This window comes from Lissotriton vulgaris, chromosome 1_1 (genome assembly GCF_964263255.1).
Source record: "Lissotriton vulgaris chromosome 1_1, aLisVul1.2, whole genome shotgun sequence".
NCBI lineage: Eukaryota > Metazoa > Chordata > Amphibia > Caudata > Salamandridae > Lissotriton > Lissotriton vulgaris.
Window position 1 is genome coordinate 881,696,864 of NC_141685.1, and position 20,804 is coordinate 881,717,667.

The 20,804-nt window shown below is 46.2% G+C and overlaps 1 protein-coding gene across 1 annotated transcript in view; it reads right to left on the reverse strand.

Annotated features, from left to right (window-relative positions):
* Positions 1-20,402, reverse strand: part of LOC147748087 (rab11 family-interacting protein 4A-like) — a 46,042-nt gene extending 25,640 nt beyond the window's left edge. Inside the window, exons 1-5 of the mRNA XM_086958531.1 lie at positions 20,237-20,402; positions 12,504-12,643; positions 12,146-12,259; positions 3,864-3,951; positions 1,158-1,261 (exon numbers count right to left, since the gene is read on the reverse strand). Coding sequence (XP_086814657.1) covers positions 1,158-1,261; positions 3,864-3,951; positions 12,146-12,259; positions 12,504-12,643; positions 20,237-20,260 — 470 coding nt within the window. The 5' untranslated portion in view covers positions 20,261-20,402. The remainder of the gene's footprint in view (positions 1-1,157; positions 1,262-3,863; positions 3,952-12,145; positions 12,260-12,503; positions 12,644-20,236) is intronic.
* Between the last annotated feature and the right edge of the window lie 402 nt (positions 20,403-20,804).

Sequence of the window (20,804 nt, forward strand, 5' to 3'; positions counted from 1 at the left end):
ATAGAAACGATGCCTTTGTTTGCCTTATTATCGCACTAAGCAGTCAGGAATAATTTGGACGGCTCTGAAATACCAAATGGCCCGTACACCACCTCTATTTTATCTGAATTTAGTTTTAGAGAGTTTCCCTTCATCCAAGGACTGCGTACGAGACAGGGTCAGAGGTTTACCTGCTTCTACACCAGGAGGAGGCCACAGAGGACCTTCAACCCTCACCAGCACCCAGAGAACTGTTACTTAAGCCCTGAACATTGTTTTATTAAAACATGTGTAGTACCTGGTTAGTATCGTAATTACGTTTTTCTCTGTCCCCTCGAAATGGCAGGGCACACAATGGTCTCTACAACAGATATCTGAACTCTGTAAGATATTTTAAAATGCAGCCTCTATGTAACCAATTGAGTAACCTAGAACAGATTTACTGTCACATTTGTCATCTGTTACCAATATCTTTACAGCAAATTTAAAAAAAGAAATATTATATTGCAACCATTGTTGCAGGGCACCAGTGGCACCCTCAATTGGCAAAAGAGGGTGCCTAAGGAAAAGGTGTCCAGCCTCTTGGATCACTAGGCAGCTGTGGTGCATACATGACACTAGAACATCCCAGGGATAAATGCAGCTCCCTCCCACAAGGTTAGGACTGGAGCTGTGCTTCAGTAGAGCTGCAGACAATTTAAACATGCCTATTTCAAAGTGGAATACTTTGCTAAAACAGCTTCCATTAATTTCAGGCTGAAAATGAAGGATTATGAGTAAAATAAAGTGCCGCAAAAATGCCGCTAAATTTCCATATTTGTGCCGCTAAATTTGCTAATCCATGCCGCAAAATCCTGGGGGGTCTGTTAAACGGGTTAGTGATCCTGAGAGAGGGGTATAATAGTGGTGGGGGGAGCAAAGGGATACAGAGGGGAAAGGCCTCATCCAGGTTCTGTCAGCGCCCCTATGTACATAGAAAAATAACAGAGAACATTGTCACTGTGCAACTATCCCAGCATGCAATCCCAGTGTGCCTGCTTGTCTTAGAGGCAAGGATCTTCTCTATCACCAACAAATGCAGTGAATCCACATCCCTAAAAATTAATCACAGCTCTGAACCCTAATGCTGAGTGTCTGCACATCACAGGACAGAACGTTTTTTTATTTTTTATTCTCACCTCTTTACAAGTCTCTTGCTGATGTTCCTCTGCCTCCGTGCAGTTTCTTCCTGCTTCAAACTCTCGATTTCCATGTCAGACAGACGATCTTCCATGAAGCTGAGCTGCAAACAGTACAACTCGTAAGTACTTCACGACACTCACTCCCGCCTTTACCACAACTTTCCCTTTCAAATCCCCACTTTTCAGACAGAGGGCTAATGGAAAGGATCGGACATGATCCAGAAGAGCCATTCCGACCCACTGAGATAGCAATCAACTCATCTGGAGCTACCAGTTCCTGTGGGTATTCGGAGGTCAACTGGGTTACAAGGCACCACAGACACTATACTGGAGTTTGAAGAATAAATGTATTTTATTTCGAAAGCTTTATATAGCACGGACAGTATCCTCGTGAGTATCAGAGAGCTCTACAAATGCTCAAGGAGCAGAGACATATAGAACCAATAATGTCATAATCAAGAACAGTACAGGATAAGGCAATTCCCCCAATGAGGGCGGTGTCAGCTCAATGTTTCGACAGATAGAGAAAAAAGACAATAGATAACAGACGAGCAGTAGTCATGAGTGATGTTGAAGAATCATGAAATACTCAGAGAGAGGAGTTTCTAGGGTCTAGGGCAGAAATGTGTTCATAAATAGTAGGTTGACTTCTTTCTTGACAGATGTTATTAAAAGATTCTTTTTGATTTCAGGGACGAAGGAGCTCCAAATTAGTAAGGTGCTGGAGATTCGAGGATCTGGAGTCTCCTGAAAGTTCAAGCTTCTGAGCAAGGTAGCTAGGGGTGTTGGAAGTATAGAGTCTTGGGGGTCATGCAAGCAATTTTCAGTTGAAGTTTTGCTTCGTAGGGGAGCCAATTGAGTGATTTAAAATCGGGAGTGATTTGGTTATTTCTTTTTGATCCTGTGATTATCCTGTGACAGGAGAGTTGAATGAGGCCCTTAATAGAGTGGTTTTGGATCTGGGCAAGCCATAGAAGGTAGCACTTCCATAGTACAACCTGGGATTCACTAGGGTTTAGGCAGCAGACTTGAAGTCATTGCGGGGAAGGAAGGGTTTTAATTTCCTTAAGATGTTCATTTGGAGGTTTGCTCCTTTAGTGGCAGCACTAATGTGCAGCTGCATGTTACGGTTCTTGTTGAGCGTTAATCCCAATGATCTTGTTGGATCAGTAACTTGTGGTAAGCAGTTAAATGGTGCTAGATGCTGCATCCATTCATTCATTAATGATGGATGACTGTTTGGGTGGGATGATTAGGAGGAATTCAGGTTTTGAGAGAGTGTTAATTTGAGGTGGTTGCATGACAGCCAATTTTTTTTCTTTTTTCGTAGAGTTAGATTGAGGGCTTTGAGGTCTTTAGGGGAGGACATTTTCAGGTATAATTGGATGTCATCTCGCATACATGGGATAGTGGATGTCGGAAGAACTCAGAATTTCCATTAGAGGCTCCATGTACAAGTTAAAGAGGGTGGGTGAAAGGGAGAAACCCTGTGGGACCCTTAATGTGACTGGAGCAGTCACAGACAGGGATTGATTAACCATGACTTTTTGAGTTCTGTTTTGGAGAAACTAGATGAGCCAATTTAGGGCGGATCCTGAAAGTCCCATGTTATGTTCCAATAACTCTAGTAGGTAGGCTTGGTTAACCGTATCAAATGCTGAAGATAGGCCCAGGAGGATTAGTCAGCAAGATTCTTCCTGATTCAATATTTTTAGAGCATTTTCAACTGTGCGTTTGAGGACAGTTTTGGTGCTATGCCTCTAGCGGTAGCCGGATAGGAATTTGTCAAGAAGATGGAATTGTTCAATGTGGTTACAGAGCTGTTAGGTCAATGTGATCTGCCGGTGTTTTTTTTTTTTAAGGACAGGGGTAACCTGCCCAGACTTTAGGCAATCAGGGATTGTGCCTTGGAGTTGAGCGTCAATAACAATCTTAGTCTAAAGGGGGAGTATCTACGTTTTGATCTCATTGCATAGGTTTGGGGGCAGTGGGTCATTGAAGTGGTTTGAGGGTTTCAAGTCTACTAGAAATTTTACAATGGCATGTTCCTCAAAGGTTTTGAAAGAGTTCCATGAGGCGTTTTTGAGGCAGTGCCCCTGCAGACATGAGGGCACAATAGCCCGGGAAGGGGAAAGGGAAGAGAGGACGTTGCTCCAATGCCATCTGTAAGTCAGTTCTCATGTTTTCGGTCTTCGCAATGTAGAAGGAGGCAAATACTTCATGATTTGGTAGTGGACTGTATCCAGCTGAGGAAGAGTTGGGTAAGCTATCGGATTGAAGTTTAACAAGCTCAGATAGTTTTTGGGGAAATTTGCTTTCGAATTTCTGAGGCTTTTATAATATGTGATTTAATATCTCTTTATAGGACACTATCCTGTTGTCAGGAGGCAATTGGTTTCAAATCCGCCCATTAGCACAATACCAGTGTCCAGAGGCTGGCCATTCAAAAATCCCTCTTCCGACACCAACCTGGTGTCTGAAGACTGATGATTTAAACTCCACAGCTGAGACCACTCTGGGAATTAAAATCCCTTTGATGTCTTCATCCGACATTTAAAAAATTCACTCCTAAGAGGAATGGAGGAGAGTCTATTTTAACACTATACACATACCAGGATATCACTGAACAGTTCTAGACTACAAAAACTGTCTGGCAGCTTACCCTAAAAGGTAGGAAAGCAATGGAAGTCAGATCAATCTTACCTTCTCACTGGTCTCGCTGCAGGAAGAGCAGGACCCCTCACCATCCAAGCCAGAGAGATCGCAGGTGCTCCGCCAACTTTCAAGGCCACTGAAATGGAATGAAAGAGGGTCATCTTTTGGTTAATTCCAAGACAGTTAGAGTAAGGAATAGCAGGTGTTACTGTAAAAGTAATATTGGTATATTTAGCTCCCTTCCAGGGGCTGTGTTATGTCAGCAGAACTTCCAGCCCAGGCCAGCAGGTGTCTCTGTTAGACCAGTACTCTGCTTTCCCTCTAAGAGTTGTTACTTCAGCAATCCTAGCTATAACAAAGCACAGTGAACGAATGAATGAATGAATGAATGTATATCAAGCACAGCTACTCCCTAGAGTGTCCCAGCGGGAGGTCATGAAACATTAATGGCATCACCCCCACTCTGAAAATTGTTCCAGCACCACTGGTGCACGGCAATTGTGAAATGTCAATTCATGAATGAACCTTTGTTGGCACACATCTTTTTAACAATCCTGTTTTTACACAGGTCTTGAAAGAAGCAGCATACTTTAATGTAAATAGCATTGGCTCATATATCTGGCACACACTTCTATGCTTTTAATTCAGTACTGAAGATCAACGCAAGTGCTGAAAAAGACTAATCTTCACCAAGGAAACATATATATATATATATATATAGTGTTATTTCTAATTCCCATCTCCACAAAACATTATGACAGATTTTAATAGGATCAGCTGAAAACAGTGCAAGGGCCTATTCAGAGGACTTTTCACACAAGTATCCAAAACTGCACATTGGTATAATCAAATGCAATAAAGGAAGTATGTAAACGGACACTACAAAGCACAGTTAAGAGGAACCCGCCAATACGCTCCTTCTATCAACAACACTTCTAGTTCGTCTCCATAAAGTGGAGTGCTCGGTGCCAGAGTTTTTATTGCACTTGCTTCCTTTACAGAGCCAGTTTCTAAGCATTACTAAGGTTTCCAGATGAGAGACCGAAGGAATAAGGAGGATTATGGGGCCTAAAATTTAATTTCATCCCCAAATTACTGCCTTTGCATACTTGGCTTGCCAAAGGTAGCAATAGTGACCAGAGAAGGCTTACCCCGGGGTGTGGTATAGGGATAGATTTTACAATAATGTTCTAGGCTGTATCAGAGCCTCTTTAAGAGACATGAGGCATAATTTAAAGGGCAAGTTGGAATTGTATTGTATTGTAATTGCATTTATATAGCGCTTTCTACCCCCGACGTGGCGTCAAAGCGCTTTTTTGGCAAGTAGCACGCTACTCCGGGACCCATAGAGGATTAGTGTTGAATTAGTATAGTGAAACATGCAAGTACATTTTAAGTGGTGGATAGGTTAGTCAGTTATTTGAATTTTGAATGATAGCAGAAGAATAGAGGAGGAGAAAAAGTTTGTATTTATATAGCGCTTGTTACCCCTGATGGGGTGTTGAAGCACGCTATTCAGGAAGCCCATAAAGGATTGGTGGTGAATTAATATGGTGAAATATGAAAGTAATTTTAGTGGTGGATATTAGTCAGTTATTTGGAGTGAGAAGGATACCGGAGGGATAAAAGGAGAAGAAAGGTTTGCATTCATATAGCACTTGTTACCCCTGATGGATGTTGAAGCGCTTTTCTGGCGAGTAGCATGCCACTCTGGAACCCATAAAGGATTAGTGTTGAAAATTAGTATAGTAAAATATGAAGTGATTTGAGTAGTGGATATGTTATTCAGTTATTTGGGTAGAGAAGGGTAGGTGGCGGGATAGTGAAGGGAAAGAGGTTTGTATTTATATAGTGCTTACTACCCCAGATGGGGTTTTGAAGCACAAGTAGCACGCTACTCTGGAACCCCTCAGGATTAGTGTCGAATTAGTATGGTGAAACAAGAAAATCATTTTAGTGGTGGATATGTTAGTCAGTCATTTGGATTGAGAAGGGTTGGGGAGGGGTAGAAAAGAGGGATGAATGACAGCATGGCTCACAGTGCACATCATGTACATCCTTCACTCCACATACACCCACCAGTCCCTTAATTCCCACCCTGCTTGCATCAATGTACCCCTAGACCGTATCGGAATGCTTTCAAGAGGAAAGTAGAGTGGAGGTTTGAACACTTCCACAGAAGCAGAACCCAACACAAGCCCTTTGATGCGCGCATCGGCCAACGACCGTCGCGAGAACTACCTCAGTAGTGCTGCGCATGTCCGTTATCCGACGCGGCCCCACTGACTCAGTCAAACCGCCGCGGAATTTGCGCCGCGGTTAAGCGGCTAGAATTTCAAGAGGTTCAGACCCTAACTCACATTTGGTGTCTGGAAATGGACTATAAGAAGAGAAGTTTGAGAACCCATCCAAACACCCCCCCCCCCCCCCCACCCAAAAAGAAAAATTGTCATCTGCCAAGCAGCCTTACGGGCTGTGTGAGGAGTGGAAGCTCTGCAAGACTTGTGCCCGTTACCAGGACTGGGGCCAAGGCCTGCTAGTCTCCCTGCTGGGTGAGGACCCACCACCAAGGGAGACAAAGACCACCTACCTGGTCCCTTGAGCACCAGCGCCTGCTAAGACCAGTGTGCCCTCTGAGGGAGAGCAGATCATTGGAAGAAGCATAGTCCAGTGGGGAGCCCTGTTGAGTGGATTCCCTTTGCGAGGGGTGTGAAAACAGCTGCTGCACTGATTGGGGCATGGACTGTGTGCAAGATAGATTCAACTAACGCTGTATGCCAAGAGAGGACCGCCATGGCTTGAGCCGTGTGCTGTACTGCATCGATCAGGCCAGAGCTCTGCATAGTCGGCAACTCCATATGCCAGGACAGGTTGCCATGATAAACAAACATTTGCAATATAATAGGTCACGCTTTCGCAAGAATTAGAGCTATCTGTGTTATAAATGATAATGTCTTTTACCCATGTGTTTTTGTTTGGAGCGCACAGGATGTATGTGGTGTGGATTTATGTGGGTTGTATTGCACTTGTTAGTTGTGGAATTGTGTGCAGTGTATTTGTGAAGTGGAATTATGTGGCATTGTGAATAGATAGGGGTAAGAGCTGCAGAGGATACAGAGGAGGAATGAGAGGGATAGGTCGTTAACAGGAAAAAAGCTCGCAAACAAGCAATTCCGCTTGCTCGCGGAGATCTTTTACCATTTCACTGAGCTTTGCGTAGCACGACTATGCAAATTCCACCCACCCCTAGAAGTGAAACACGCTACCAGCAGGAGGGAGGGGTGACGGAAGAGGGATGAATAGCTTATAGCTGTGTTGTGAAAGGAGAGGCATAGCTGTAAAGATTACCATCGCTCTCCTGAACTGCATATGGATTTTGTTTAGGGACATTCACTGAATTGCTGTAAATCTGTGCAGTAGATCAAACTAAAACATGATGCAAGTGTAATGTAAAAGGTTAAAAAAATAAGCCTGTACTTTTAGCAAAGGCACAAACATGATGTTAAATGAAAATAGTAAGAGAATCTGCTTGTATTTTTAAACTCACATTTCGCAGTGCATTTGTGAAAACTGAATATGCAAGTAGGGAAGGGGTGGCAACGCATACAGGTTTACGCCTCTACTGTTACACGTGAAGCAGGGATGCATGGCATAGAGAAGTACGTCTGGAGTGCTACTTGGAAAACATTGCCGGGCATTTTGTAAACAAAGGAACATAAAATAAAATACGGCGATGGTTTCTTATTTTATTCTTTCACCGGCAAATCGCTGGTCGCGAAATCAGTTGGGGGTCTGAAGAATGTACTCTATTGCCTTCCAGTAAATAACGTCCATTGCATTATTGGGGTTACTGTACGATTTATAGTTTGGCAAGGATGGAAAGTTTAACAAAAAAATCCACAGAGGGCGTGGTGACCTTCAGCATAGCAGGCAGACTGCAAGGAAGTGACTAAGGCCAAGAAGGTTTGGAGGGTGGGGCCAGGGGCACTGGGAGCAGAACCGAGCACAGCAGTCGGCTGAGGGGGGAATAAAAATTAAACACAAGTGAGGCAAGGGCGTGGTAAAAGTAAATGTGACTGAGATAACAGCATGATTTACAGCGGTTTATAGAAACAGCGTTGTAGCAAAGCTAGGCTCAGAACAAGAATGCTCAGAGGCAAACACGAACAGGAAACCAAGAAAAAAAAATGCCCAAAAGAACAGATAAACACGACAAAGTGTAATGATACTATAGTAAGTCCCTGATCCTGGGAGAAACGAAAAAGAAAAGGAGGGACAAAGATGCCAGACTGACCACGAGCAAGCAAGGATTTTAAACGGACACTGAAACAAACTAATCAAAAGCAGGGCGATGGCCTTAAGCTCACAAGAGAAGTATACTAAAGTATACAAGAGGTCGTATGCTTAAGCTTGACCTAAAAAGACTGCAATGCGGTAAGGGCAGTGGCCTTCTGCGGTAGAGGGCAGCAACCCGATATGCCAGAAGGGGCCACCAAGAAGAACTTCACCATGCCAATCACGAAGGAGCCTGTGCACTCTGAAATACAGTGATCTGTAAGCCAGAGGGTCACCGGGAGCACCAAAAATTGTGACCTGCTCTGCCACCCCCCACCAGAGAAGCGAGGGCACCGTAGAAACACCTGCGCACCATCATATAGGCGTGGGACCCAAGACAGGATCCTCGCAGCCAACACCCATGGGAGAACGCACTGGACATTTACCCTGCAGGAGGAGCCACAGAGAGCCCCCAGTCGCTTCGGGAGCATGACCGCGAGTGAGACTCAGCACCTGCAAAGTGCAGTCAACTTACCTGAGCACTCAGGAACTCCAGTTAGTTTGCGCCTGCCAGTGCGTGTTACGACCTCTCCCGGATTGAGCCGTAGACTGCTGGAACTGCACTATCCTGAGAGTCAAGTACAGAAGGCGTACTTGATCCAGTTGTTCAGGATCAAGTAATAGGTCACGCCCTAGGACATCAGGAGTAAAGAGGCCTCAACCTCCACAGTTCGGCCCCATGGCCCTCTGAAAGGGGTTCCGACAGGGTCCATTGTCTATGTTTGATTATTTACAGTCGCCATATGCCACAAATATTGTTTCTGTTGCCTGCTTATAGGCAGTCGTGGTCACAATAAACATAGCTGAATATTTGGAGTGGGGATCAATAACCAAGTGCAGTTGCCTTCAATCAAGAAAAAAACTGAAATCTGCACTGAAGATGAGCCAAGGAGCAATGCAGGCTTCTTCCTTCGCTATTGGCATTGGTATTTTTAGCTGTCAGTCCATTTCTGAGTACCACAACTTTTCCAATAAAGGGGCATTAGCCTTCAAAATACCCTGGTGGCTCTGTTGTGCAATATGTACTATATATATATATATATATAAATATATATATATTCCTTTATATGCAAGAGTATTATGATCTTGACTCCCTTTAATAAGCCCCACTCTGAAAAAACATAAGATCTCGCCGGCGAGACTGCGCAAGTGCAGCCTACTCAGGCCGAGACCTAAAAAGGGCATTCAGTGTCAAGCAGAGTTGTTCCACCACCCACCAAAGAGCCATCATTGTTTATTGACTTTCCAGGTCTCGATTTTCCACATGTGATTTGAAGGTTTTCTATGCTTTTTTACTTTGATCCTCAACACGTATAGCGGTATTCCGTTCTGTTGGGTCTGAGTGACTATCAGTGTGCCTACGTTAGGGAAGGAACCTCCCAGAGTAGATGGTCATCCTGAGGAAGCTTCTCACTGTCAATGTGTTTTCAGGGTTCTTACATCCCTGGTGTCTGTAGTCTAATCGTGAGGATGCTGACCCGATTGTGCAGTTGTGCACAGAACCGGTTGATGGATTGGTTTTCATGCATTTTCGCTTGTCGTAGTTTGAACTACTCATAGACCGGGTTCTATTGTGGGTTGGCTCAGGCCTGCCTTGTTGCCACAGTGATGTCATCGTCTTTGCTCCCTGTGTTGGTCAAGGTTTAGTACGGTTTGAATATTTCTTCATTTGCGCAGTGCAGCTGCAGGGAACTTTTTACACCACTGCGGATTTCTTTCGGAGTCTTAAAATACCCTTTCGTGTCCAGCCATATATGCCATCTTGGCACTGCTGTTGGTGGGTCGGAAAGCCAGCTGAGTGGAGGTAGGGGGTTTCCTGCTGCTCTGCCTACCTGGTGGATGGGTGCTTTGGGAACTGAGTCTCCACTTGTTGGGTGGTACCTTTGGGGCGGAGTCCGCCGATTCGCTTAGCTTCTTGTCACGGAGTGCTGCTTCGGCCCTTGTCCATGGTGTTGTCACTGTCGCTCATAGCGGCATGTGGTTGGTGAAGGACAAGGGATGAGCAAATGGTGCACCTAAAGTCCAGCGATGATGTGCTGCCCTGTGCGCGTGCAGTCTAGTTGCACAGTCAAGCTTCTCAGTACGTTCTTTACTCCTACACAAAGACAGCTCACTGTATTAATGTACCAGTGTTCTTTTTTTTTTTTACATCTTCCTCCCACTCCGGTTTGTAGTTGATGTTTGATTTATTATTTTTTCATTCCATGGGATCTCATTCTGATTATGGCTAAAGCCAAAACAAGTTATTCCTTCACTTTGTTCTGTGTGCAACGCCCCTGCTGCAAGCTTTTGTTCCTCTCCTGTTTTCCTCCTCCTCCTCCCACTTCTCCTGCTGATCTTCTTTGTCCTCCCATTTCTCCTGTTCATCATCTTCCTCCCCCTGCTCCCCTTTCCTCTCACCATTGCTAGTGGACAGTGCGTTGCCTGCTGGAAAGAAGTTGGAAGTGACAGAGTGACAAAACGTGCCATCCAAGGAGAATCACAGCTCAAATATGCAACCAATCAGAAGAGTGACAGACCTGTGCCACCAATCCAGTTCCCAGTGCCATTTTAAGGCACCGAAAGAGACATGTTTCGGGAGTCCTGTTTGGAAAAACTTTACATTTATAATACATTTCGGTTCATTCAAGGCACATTGATGCTAAATAGAATGTAATTTCAAGTTAAACTTTCAGAACCAGGGACATGCACAATCAGCCAAAATCTCAAACTGACTGCTGCCTGCCAGTCAACACCAAAAGGAAACTTGAGCACATTTTTAAGCTATTCTTTTTTGCATTTAAATCTATATTTCTTGCCTGCGACAACAATATTTTAAGTAGAGAGTTCAGTGTCTAAATAGGCTGTTCCTCCCACTTTTAAATGACACCGCAAGTGCAAATTGGTAAATGTTTAGTGGAGTAATACACAAAATAAAAATAAAAAACATGGACATTGCATTAGAAGTTGCTGGATATTCGTAATCACAAATACATCTCCATCACAGCAGGCATCTTTATGGAATTGTGAAAATCACAGGACTACTCTGAACATGTATCGAGAGACACCTACAGAGGTGGGGGTCCTGGGCAAGTAGTCACTTTTCCCGTACCCTAAAATGTCTCCCCCGCACCCCCCTCCAGTGCACCAGCAACGTGACTTGGTGATGTTGTGACTTCAGGTCACCAATGCCAGTCGCAGTCACACATGTATGTCATCCGTCCGATCAGCTGATGATGTTGCAGGGGGAGCCAGGAACACGCAATGGAGGACCACCTTGTGGTCCATATTCCGGGGACCAAACTAGGACTTTTCGTGGCACAGGGCATTTCGATTCTGCATGAAGGCACACACTTAGCACCCGACAAGTATGCTTTGTACTGTTGCGCCGTCCAGCCCCTTTTATAACCCCCCCTTTGACTTGCCTGGCATCGAGGTTAGTGGTAATCTCCTATACACTGCCTGGTACCAGATGGCCACTTTAGGCCCCACCAACAATCTGATGAACCGGGCTCCTATACCAGCAGGCGTCTCTGCTAAGAGCAATCACTTGCCTTTCCTTTCTCCTTTTTCTGTTATTTCAGCAGCACTCCCAGCACTGATCAGCAGGTGTCACTGTAAGGGCAGTACTTGACTCTCCCGCCCAATTAGGAATGCCACCTTTCCCAGAGAAAGATGTCAGCCATTTGTTCACATTTTAAGATTCTGCAAAGGACCAGAAACGATACTTGAACAGAACCCATTCCTCAGTATTCATTTTTGCCATGGTTTTTTTTTGTTTATGTTAATTTAATTATCAGTCAGGGATCATTAAAGTTCCCAAAATCCTTTTAAAATGACGACGTCTTATATGCACTGTTTAAAGTATGCAAAGATTAAGGGAAAATACTGACTTTAGATTATTTGCCTAATTTTTTTTAAATACAGGTCATTGCACAGCCAGGTGCCCACCCTCCTCCCAGTGCCCATCCCTCCCGACCCCCGCCAGAAATACACCCATCCCGTCGACTCCTCACCGAGCGGGGCTGCGCCTATGAAGGCTGGGGCTCTCGACTTCGCCATAGTCCTCAAACTGGTCCTCGTGGATAGTGGGAAGTTCAAATGTTTCGGGCCAAACAGCCTGGAAACTTCTGTGGGCAGAAAGGAAAAGGCAAACTTAACATATATGGCCACAAATGGGGCATGAATAAACCTCTAGTGATGTGTATGAGGCAGCGGTATAGAATATGAAACTCCTTTAAGCCAGGCATTGGTGTCTAAGAAGAGGGACTCCATTTAAGTGTGTAATGCAGTATATACAATATGTGAGACTCTTTTGAAGTGCGAGGCCTCGTGACGCCAGTGATAGCCCCCTACTGTTCCCTCTGTCTGTACCCGTTCAGGTGGGTGGACTCCAAGGGGCTCGTCACGTCCTTGGCAAGCTGTTCAAAGGCGAATTTATCCTCGAAATCCCCAGTGCTGCTTTGCGCCTCTTCTCCATCACCGGCCGGGCTGCGGGTTCGTCCAGGTGAGACCTGCAGATAAAGGAAAGATTTAGAGACGTGAATCAAGGGATGTGATTAGCCCTCTCCTATCACGTGACCTAGGAGCGTAAACCACATATCATACAATGTATGAGGAGAGACAGCAGCTCCAGCATCTGGCGGCATTTAGTGGTATGGCTATGTTTTGCTGCCTCATTAGTTTCCCTTCAAATCTACAAATACTTTTGCAGTAGGGACGTTGAAAAAACAAGCATTTGCAATGCAATATGTCTCGCATTTACAAGAGTTTCAGCTATTGGCATTGTAAATGACAATGCCTTTTATTTATGTTTTGGTTTTTAAAACAAAATAAAAAAGGTGTTGTCATTTACATAGACTATTCCAAAAAACTGTAATCCACGCATTAATTACTTCATAATTGGATTACGGAAATGCTCTCTACCTAGGTCTCCCAGGGTACCTCTTTGGCAGACTTTAGGTGGTACAGAACTTAGCAGCCCGGATGCTTCTCAATTTTCCCCTGAGAACACACATCCTCTCATAGGAAGACCCTCCATTGGCTTCCAATAATAAAAAAAAGGATCTTGTTTAAATCCATGGTCTTGGTACACAAAGCTCTGCACGGCTCAGGAGCCAGCTATCTGAGGGAGAGGATTCAGGACTACGTCCTCCCAGAACCCTACATTCTTCTTCAGAACATCTGGGTAGAGTTCCTGAAAATCCATCGGCTCAGAACAGGCAGTAGATCCTTCGCCTATCTTCGTCCGGTTACATGGAAAACAAGCATTAAAAATGCAATAGGTCTAATCTTTTATTAAGTTAAAGCCATTTGCTTTACTTTTTTATACCATACCATTAGCAAAGCAAATAGCTTTAACTTAATAAAAGGCGAGACCTCTTGCATTTTCAATGCTTGTTTTACTATCAAACAGTTTGGCAGGCTGCTAGGAGGGAGGGCGGGCAACAACATGTATAAACATTAATTTGAAAAGTAAAATAGCAAGTGACGAAACAAATAATGTTGACGTGATCAAGTGACAAGCTTTTTGTAGACACGTCATTAAAACACAAACGAAATGCGAACAGATATCTAAAATAGCGCCGTATTGAGACCGCCCTGAATCTTTACAGACAGATATTTTGTTTGGTTGCAAGTGATGTGTGCGACTGGTGCCCTGGGATGACTTGCTGTCTGTTGATTACAAACATGTGCACTTCATTTGTCACTTTAAGTGCACTTTCTCTTACAGATTACATTATTTCATGAATACATAAGGCTTTAGTATACATATGTGGTCAAATCGATAACAATTAAGGTAAAGCCAATTTTATGCGGCTCCGTTCCCTAGAATTTAAAACAACTTTGCTGCGAAGAGAGAGCTCTTTATTTAACACTTTATTTTATATTTTCTTGCCTAATCAAAGTCCGGAATTGCCAAAGCTGATCGTTTTGGGGAGTAGATGTAGAAATGCTCAACAACGAATATAGTACCCCTCCACCGACCTTGTTAATATCAGATTTACAATTCCATATCTAAAAATCTTATTATTCGCAACAAAATCACGGATATTACTCATTCATCTGACACAGCTAACCACTGCTGCAGTTTTTACGGTTGATTGAATACAGTAATGGATACTACCAGGGAAGGAGGGAAGATGTGGCCTGACGGCCAGAGTTCGAGCCTCAGCATCAGCTCAACAGCCTGTGATTCTGGGCAAATTACATAGGGCCATATGTATGAACACATTTTCCCATAGGCACAGAATGGGTGAAACCCTTTGATACATCTGGCCCTTAATCTCCCCGGGCATACCAAAAGTGAACATGTGAACCACAATGTTTGAGGAACACTGAATGCTTTGTTCAGGAAGCATTTCTGACACCAAGCCTACAGGCAGCAAGTTTACTGTTTGGCAGCTTCTTAGTACATCTACTTAAAACTAACTGTTCTCACACTGGCAGATTAAAACTGGTGACTAGGTAAGGATCACCTAGCTTGTAAGTGTTTATGATCTGTACAGCTCACACACACTGACACCCTCTCTCTCCGCCATTTTTAGGAAGTTAGTGTGTCATGGGCCCTAGGGCAAGGCTGGAAATGGAACCGCTAGCCACTGTTTAAATTGTGAAAAGCAGTAATAAACAGTGCTCAGTTGGCCCCTCAGGTCTCTGAGCCCTCGCGTCACTGCACCTGGTGCACCAATGGAAGCTATGCCCCTGGGGGCGTACTACTCCTGAACCAGATAGACTGATAGAGGAACGTCTAGCAAGGCATCGCTCCCTTCCAACATGTAGTTCGGAGGCGCTCCACCGGGGCAGGGAGGCGCACAAATAGACCAGCGAGTAAAACCAACACCAGCCGAAGACCCCCACCTGTAAACTATCAATGATCGATTGAGGCAGTTCGCCCTTGAAGATAGATCCTCGACTTGGCCCCTAGTTATATAGGTGACAGGAACCCCTTGTCCCACTGACTGGCCCCCTCCACGTAACCCGGCCATCCCACCTCCCCCCCCCCCCCCCTCCTTCAGAAGGTACCATTAACTGCTCTTTATTCAAACTCCGTCAGAACCACACGCCCGCCGCCTCCAAGAAGCTCATCATACTGCAGGCAGGCTGCCCGTCAGGTGATGCAGTGAATGTACCTCCCACAACCATCTCACTCTGCTTCCGTCAAGATAAGCGGTTTGGGGCGGTCTCTGCACTCTCTGGCCCTCCCTGGATAAGGCGCTCTCCTTTGCCCCTCGGTCTCAACGCAAATCTTAGATAATTTGTGTGTAAACAGCTTAAGACCTACCTCTTCCTTCAAGCATCATACCCAGAATAACTACAAGGGCTCTGTCTGTTTCCTCTCCCCATCCCTAGTTCAACAAGTGCTTTAAAGCAATCAACGATTACCCAGGCGCTAAGATATGAAAATGAAACTGAACTCCAGAACTCGCTCTCCCAGGCGGTCAGTGTCTGGCTCACGCAAAGAGCCCTGCCTCAAATACAAATATACCCAAGTGTGTCAAGTAAAACCTAACTTGCCAAACCCCCCCCCAATGCCCCTATACAGACTCTGAAGGGAGACAGGTAGAGGCTTTGCAGTCAGGGACCCCGGCAATAAAAGATGGTAGAGCGCCATGTTTACACTCTGCACAAGAGAGACCATCATCTTTTCGTAGATAAAAAACCCACAAAACTCCCCTTTGCTACGATTCTTCGCTGAAGATACAGCGCTTCGAGGTGCTAGGTTTACAGAGCCAGTCCACATACGTCCCAGGTTTCATTGTTATCACACAACTATCCACCCTTAGCCGATCGCAGCTCAGAGCTTTGCAAAGAAAGCCTACACTTATTTCACAGTCATTGGAGCGTAGATCATCAAAACCCGTTCAACCACATGGACCGCGCTGCAGCCGATCTCTTGTCTTTATGGGGCCATGTGTTTGAAACACATGGCCCCATAAAGATAAGAGACCTTTTGTGACGCACAGTAAAGCAGGCAAGCCCGCCCAAGTGGGCCGTCAGAAAAAGCCAAAAGTACACGACATAAAAAGCTCTTTTCCAATGGCTGGCCACAGCCAATGGAAAAGAGGGGCGGGGCTTAAAGCCCTTTACCGAAGTTACTCAAAATCATTAAATCTCACCGAGCGAGCTACGCATGTGCGCAGCCATGCTAGCCGAGACCTAAAAACTCCCTTTGGGGTTACATACTACCTTCGATCTCCTCACTTAAAGACATGGCTCTTTCAACAATCTGCATAGGCCACACACTGTAGGTGTTGTTATATCTGTTAGTGCCGGGACACACTCTGAGTAGCTCTGCGTTGTGTAAAACTCATTAAAATAAAATTTGGCTGGGCATTGATTTATTACTGCAGATATATATATATATATATATATATATATATATATATATATATATATAAATAAAGCAAGCGTCTTCTTGAAAGAAAGAAGCAGGAGCCTCAGCGGGGATAAAGGTGCAGCACCGTTTTATTCAATTGAATGGCGAATGCATTTCGGCCGGGTTGGCCTTCGTCAGCGCCTGCGGTGGGTGAAAAAAGGAAGTCCTGACGCTCGGCCTTTGAATGCACCATACCGCACACTGATAGGTGCAAATGTCCGCTCCGCCCACAGCATGTACAATCCTCAGGTGAAAGAAATAGCCAGTCCGAGCAAATCAACGGACTCCAGTTCCCAGGATGCACCAGTGCATATATAATATATATATATATATATATATATTATAGTCAGGTGACTAAAGTTTGAAACCAAGAGATTAAATGAAGATAGAAGAAGGACTATACTTTTGCATCAATCAAGCAGCAGACTAGCTTAAATGTCAGTGCTCAGAAACATAGAAACTACAGACGATGAGACATTAGGGGCTAATTAAATTAATGCTAATGTTAAATACGTTACTTTTTGCTAGGGGTTGCTAATTCTGTATTAGAATATGTAAAAACTTGCCTTCCTCTGTGTTTAGTCGGCTCTCTGAAAAACAGGAAATGTGCAACATTTACTGAAATCTGTCGGGACAAGCAGGGGCGGCTCTAGGCTCATGGCGGCCCTGGGCAGGGAGCGTTGGTAGAGGTGCTCGGAAGAGCGGGTCCGGGTAGGGGTGGGGGCGCGGGGGGGTTTCAGAGTGTTTGAAAGTGGAACAGAGCCGAAGGCCGCCAAATCCCTGCCAGGGGCCGCCACGCACATATGTATCCATCCTCAGAGGATTATAATATTAAGGATATATATATTTGCGTGGCAGCCCCTGGGGTTTGGCTGCCCTGTGCAGGTGCACAGCTTACATGCCTAAGGCCGCGGCTGGGGACAAGGTGGAGAAATTCCAGTCCTATCCCCACAGATCCTTGGTGCCTGGTCACTATCACTGGCGATTTGTGCCCAAAGACCACAGCACCGAGACAGCCCTCATCGCCGCCACATATGACATCAGGCGCCAACTAGACAACAGCGAAACATCAGCCCTCATCCTCTTGGACCTGTCGGCCGCCTTCGACACGGTCTGCCAACGCACTCTAAAGACACACCTCTTAGAAGCCGGAATCCAAGAGAAGGCCCTTGACTGGACCACGCCCTTGCTCTCCGGCAGAACCTAAAGCGTCCGCCTCCCACCCTTCCAATCCGAAGCCACCAAAATAATCTGCGGCGTCCCCCAGGGCTCACACCTCAGTCCGATACTGTTCAACATCTACATGACCTCCCTCACACAAGTGGCCCGCAATCACGACCTCAACATCATCTCTTACGCAGATGACACCCAGCTCATCCTCTCCCTCACCAAGGACCCACACACCGCCAAAAACAACCTCCATGAGGGAATGAAGGCAGTCGCCGACTGGATGAGGAGCAGCTGTCTGAAGCTGAACTCGGACAAGACGGAGGTACTCATCCTCGGACCCACCCCCTTCAGCCTGGGACGGCTCCTGGTGACCAACCACACTGGGAGAAGTACCAACACCCACCGACCAGGCACGCAACCTAGGATTCATCTTCGACTCCTCCCGCTCCATGTCTAAACAGGTCAACGCTGTCTCCTCCTCCTGCTACAACACTCTCTGCATGCTCCGCAGGATCTACAAGTGGATACTGAACGAAACAAGAAGAACGGTGACACAGGCCCTCGTCAGCAGCATCCTGAACTACAGCAACACACTCTACGCAGGAATCCCAGCTAAACACCTACGTGGACTACAACGCATCCAAAATGCCTCCGCCCGACTGATCGTCAACGTCCCCCGCCGCAGCCACATCACCCCCCACCTGAGAGACCTACCCTGGCTCCCTGTCTACAAGAGGATCACCTTCAAGCTCCTCACCCACTCGCACAAAGCACTCGAAAACGCCGGACCAGCCTACCTGAACAACAGACTTAGCTTCGACACCCCCACCCGCCAGCTTCGCCCTCGCCGGGGTCCCCCGCATCCAACGAACGACCTCCGGCGACAGATCCTTCTCCTACCTCGCCGCCAAGACCTGGAACACCCTTCCTACCCACATACGGCAGACCCAAGACCTACTCTCCTTCAGAAGACTCCTCAAGACCTGGCTCTTCTTGCAGTAGCAGCACCCCCTCCCCTCAGCGCCTTGAGACCCTCACTGGTATGTAGCGCGCTCTACAAGTACTATGATTGATTGATTGATACGAGCACCAGTTTCTTTACAGAAGGACACATTCATTTTTGTTAGGCGGGGGGAGATTAAGTGATTTGCCCAGAATCACAGGATGTTGAGCTTCTTGCCGAGACTCGAGCCCGGTTCCCCAGTTTCGAGGTCGACCGCTCTAGCCGTAAGGTTACACCTCCAAGTCTAAGGATATATTATGTACTAGTGATAACGATTATTTTGTTTGCATATATAAATAAATGAATGTTAATAACTGCAGCCTGTCCTAATAAAGGAGCCTTTTGTTGCTATAACAGGCTTGTGGTTGGCTCTTTATTGCACGAGAAGTATGGTTCCGGCACAAACCAAGGCGTCAGAGCAGAAAACGATTTGGGCCAGATAAGCCTCAACATCCTGTTCTCCTAGCCGCGGGACTTCGCGCCACTAGAACCTGCACGTCTTCGTTTGGGCTCCCTTAAATCATAAACGTGGATTCGATATCGCTAGCGCCTAGAAGTGGGTTTAGTCTCCAGCAGCACCTCGATGCAGGTTTCCAGAGGTATAGACAGATAGATGGGCATTTCTGCAGAAGGAGGCTCGGGAGTCTTGCTGTGTAAATGAGCCTTACCTACTGTATAAACTACACCATGAAAGCTCCGCATTGCACAACCTCTGGGTTTGTTTAATAAGTAATGACGTTCGGTGTTCCTCGAATATGTAAAGCGCTCCGACTCCTTCTCCCAGAGCCAAAGCGTTACCTAAAGAGTAAATAAATAGCGACCATCATAGGACTCTGGCCTGGCTGCGCCTCCTAGTGACAGGAACCGGTTCGACCTGTCCTTCCCGGGTGAAAGGTCAGCAAGAGTGGTTGGCCGCGACTCGCGAGTTGCCAGAAAACAGGCAGAAGCCCCAATAAACTGCCTGAAAGCCGGATAGTGCCAGCAAGCACCTGTTGAGCTGCTTTTACCGCACATTCAGAGGCTGTACCAAGGCTAGCCAAGATAAAACCACAAGGAAAACTGGCATTACAGCAGCGACTGGCATGGGGATGAGGCATAAAACAGAGGGAACATTCCTTCACGGCCGACTCTGTCCGGTGCGAGCCCGCACCCCTCCAAGAGAAGCGCCCTTGCATCCTTAGCTGCCAACTACACCCGCGTGTCACCCCGCTCGGTCCTGGCTCGAGTTCCCCGCACTTTGCATTCTGGGACATGTAGTTCCATTGTATTTAGGGCCTTGAAAGCTTCCAGCATCTAAAGCGTTACGGGATTTTTTTTTTTTAAACGTGCGCCTTGAGGATAACGCACATTGAGCTACTTGGCAACCACTTAAATTAGGACTCTTAGTTGCTAGTTGGAAAATAAGTTTCTTTATCGTTTTACTCCCCAAAACACTGACACATTGGACGACAGATTTGGGGGTTGGAGGAAAAGTGCCAAAAGATGCAGGTGGGTCGTCTAGAGAGATTGTATGTTCGCGCAAAATATGACTGTCTCACGAGTTAAACCGCTTACCTCTGGTTTGGCGACGGGCCCCATTCGGAGATCAGCCCTGGTAGCTCCTGGCGCTTGAAGAAGGGGTCGGATTGCGGGGGCAGAGAGGAGCCCTCTTGAATCTAGCGCCCCGAAGACTAACTGTGAGTGTCACTGCTACAGCTCTCCTGTGCTGGACTTTGCTCTCTACAGCTCCCGGGCCCTGAAGTATCTTCCCAGAGCCCCTCCCTCTCCCCCACAACCCCCTTGAGCCCCATTGTGTCCTGGGGAAACCCCATGGCCTCCCCCCCCCTTGTTTTCGCACCCTAGGACCTGACGCGCTCTCCTCCCCCACCCCAGCAGGTAAACAGCATCAATCAGGGAGGGAGAGTCCCTTCCCCTCCACTCCCCAGGCTCAGGCCGGCGTTCCTGGGAGGAAACTCATTAACTTGGACTCGTCCTCCTGTTTGAAAAGCAACTTTGTTTTTCTGTTAATTTGTGGTGGGATTTTTGAACCTTTTCATCTGACTGCAAGAGCCCATCAGAGGTGGTGAAGAAAAGGGGCAGGCACTGGAGCAGTAGGTGGCACTGACCGAGGGGGCGGGGGGGT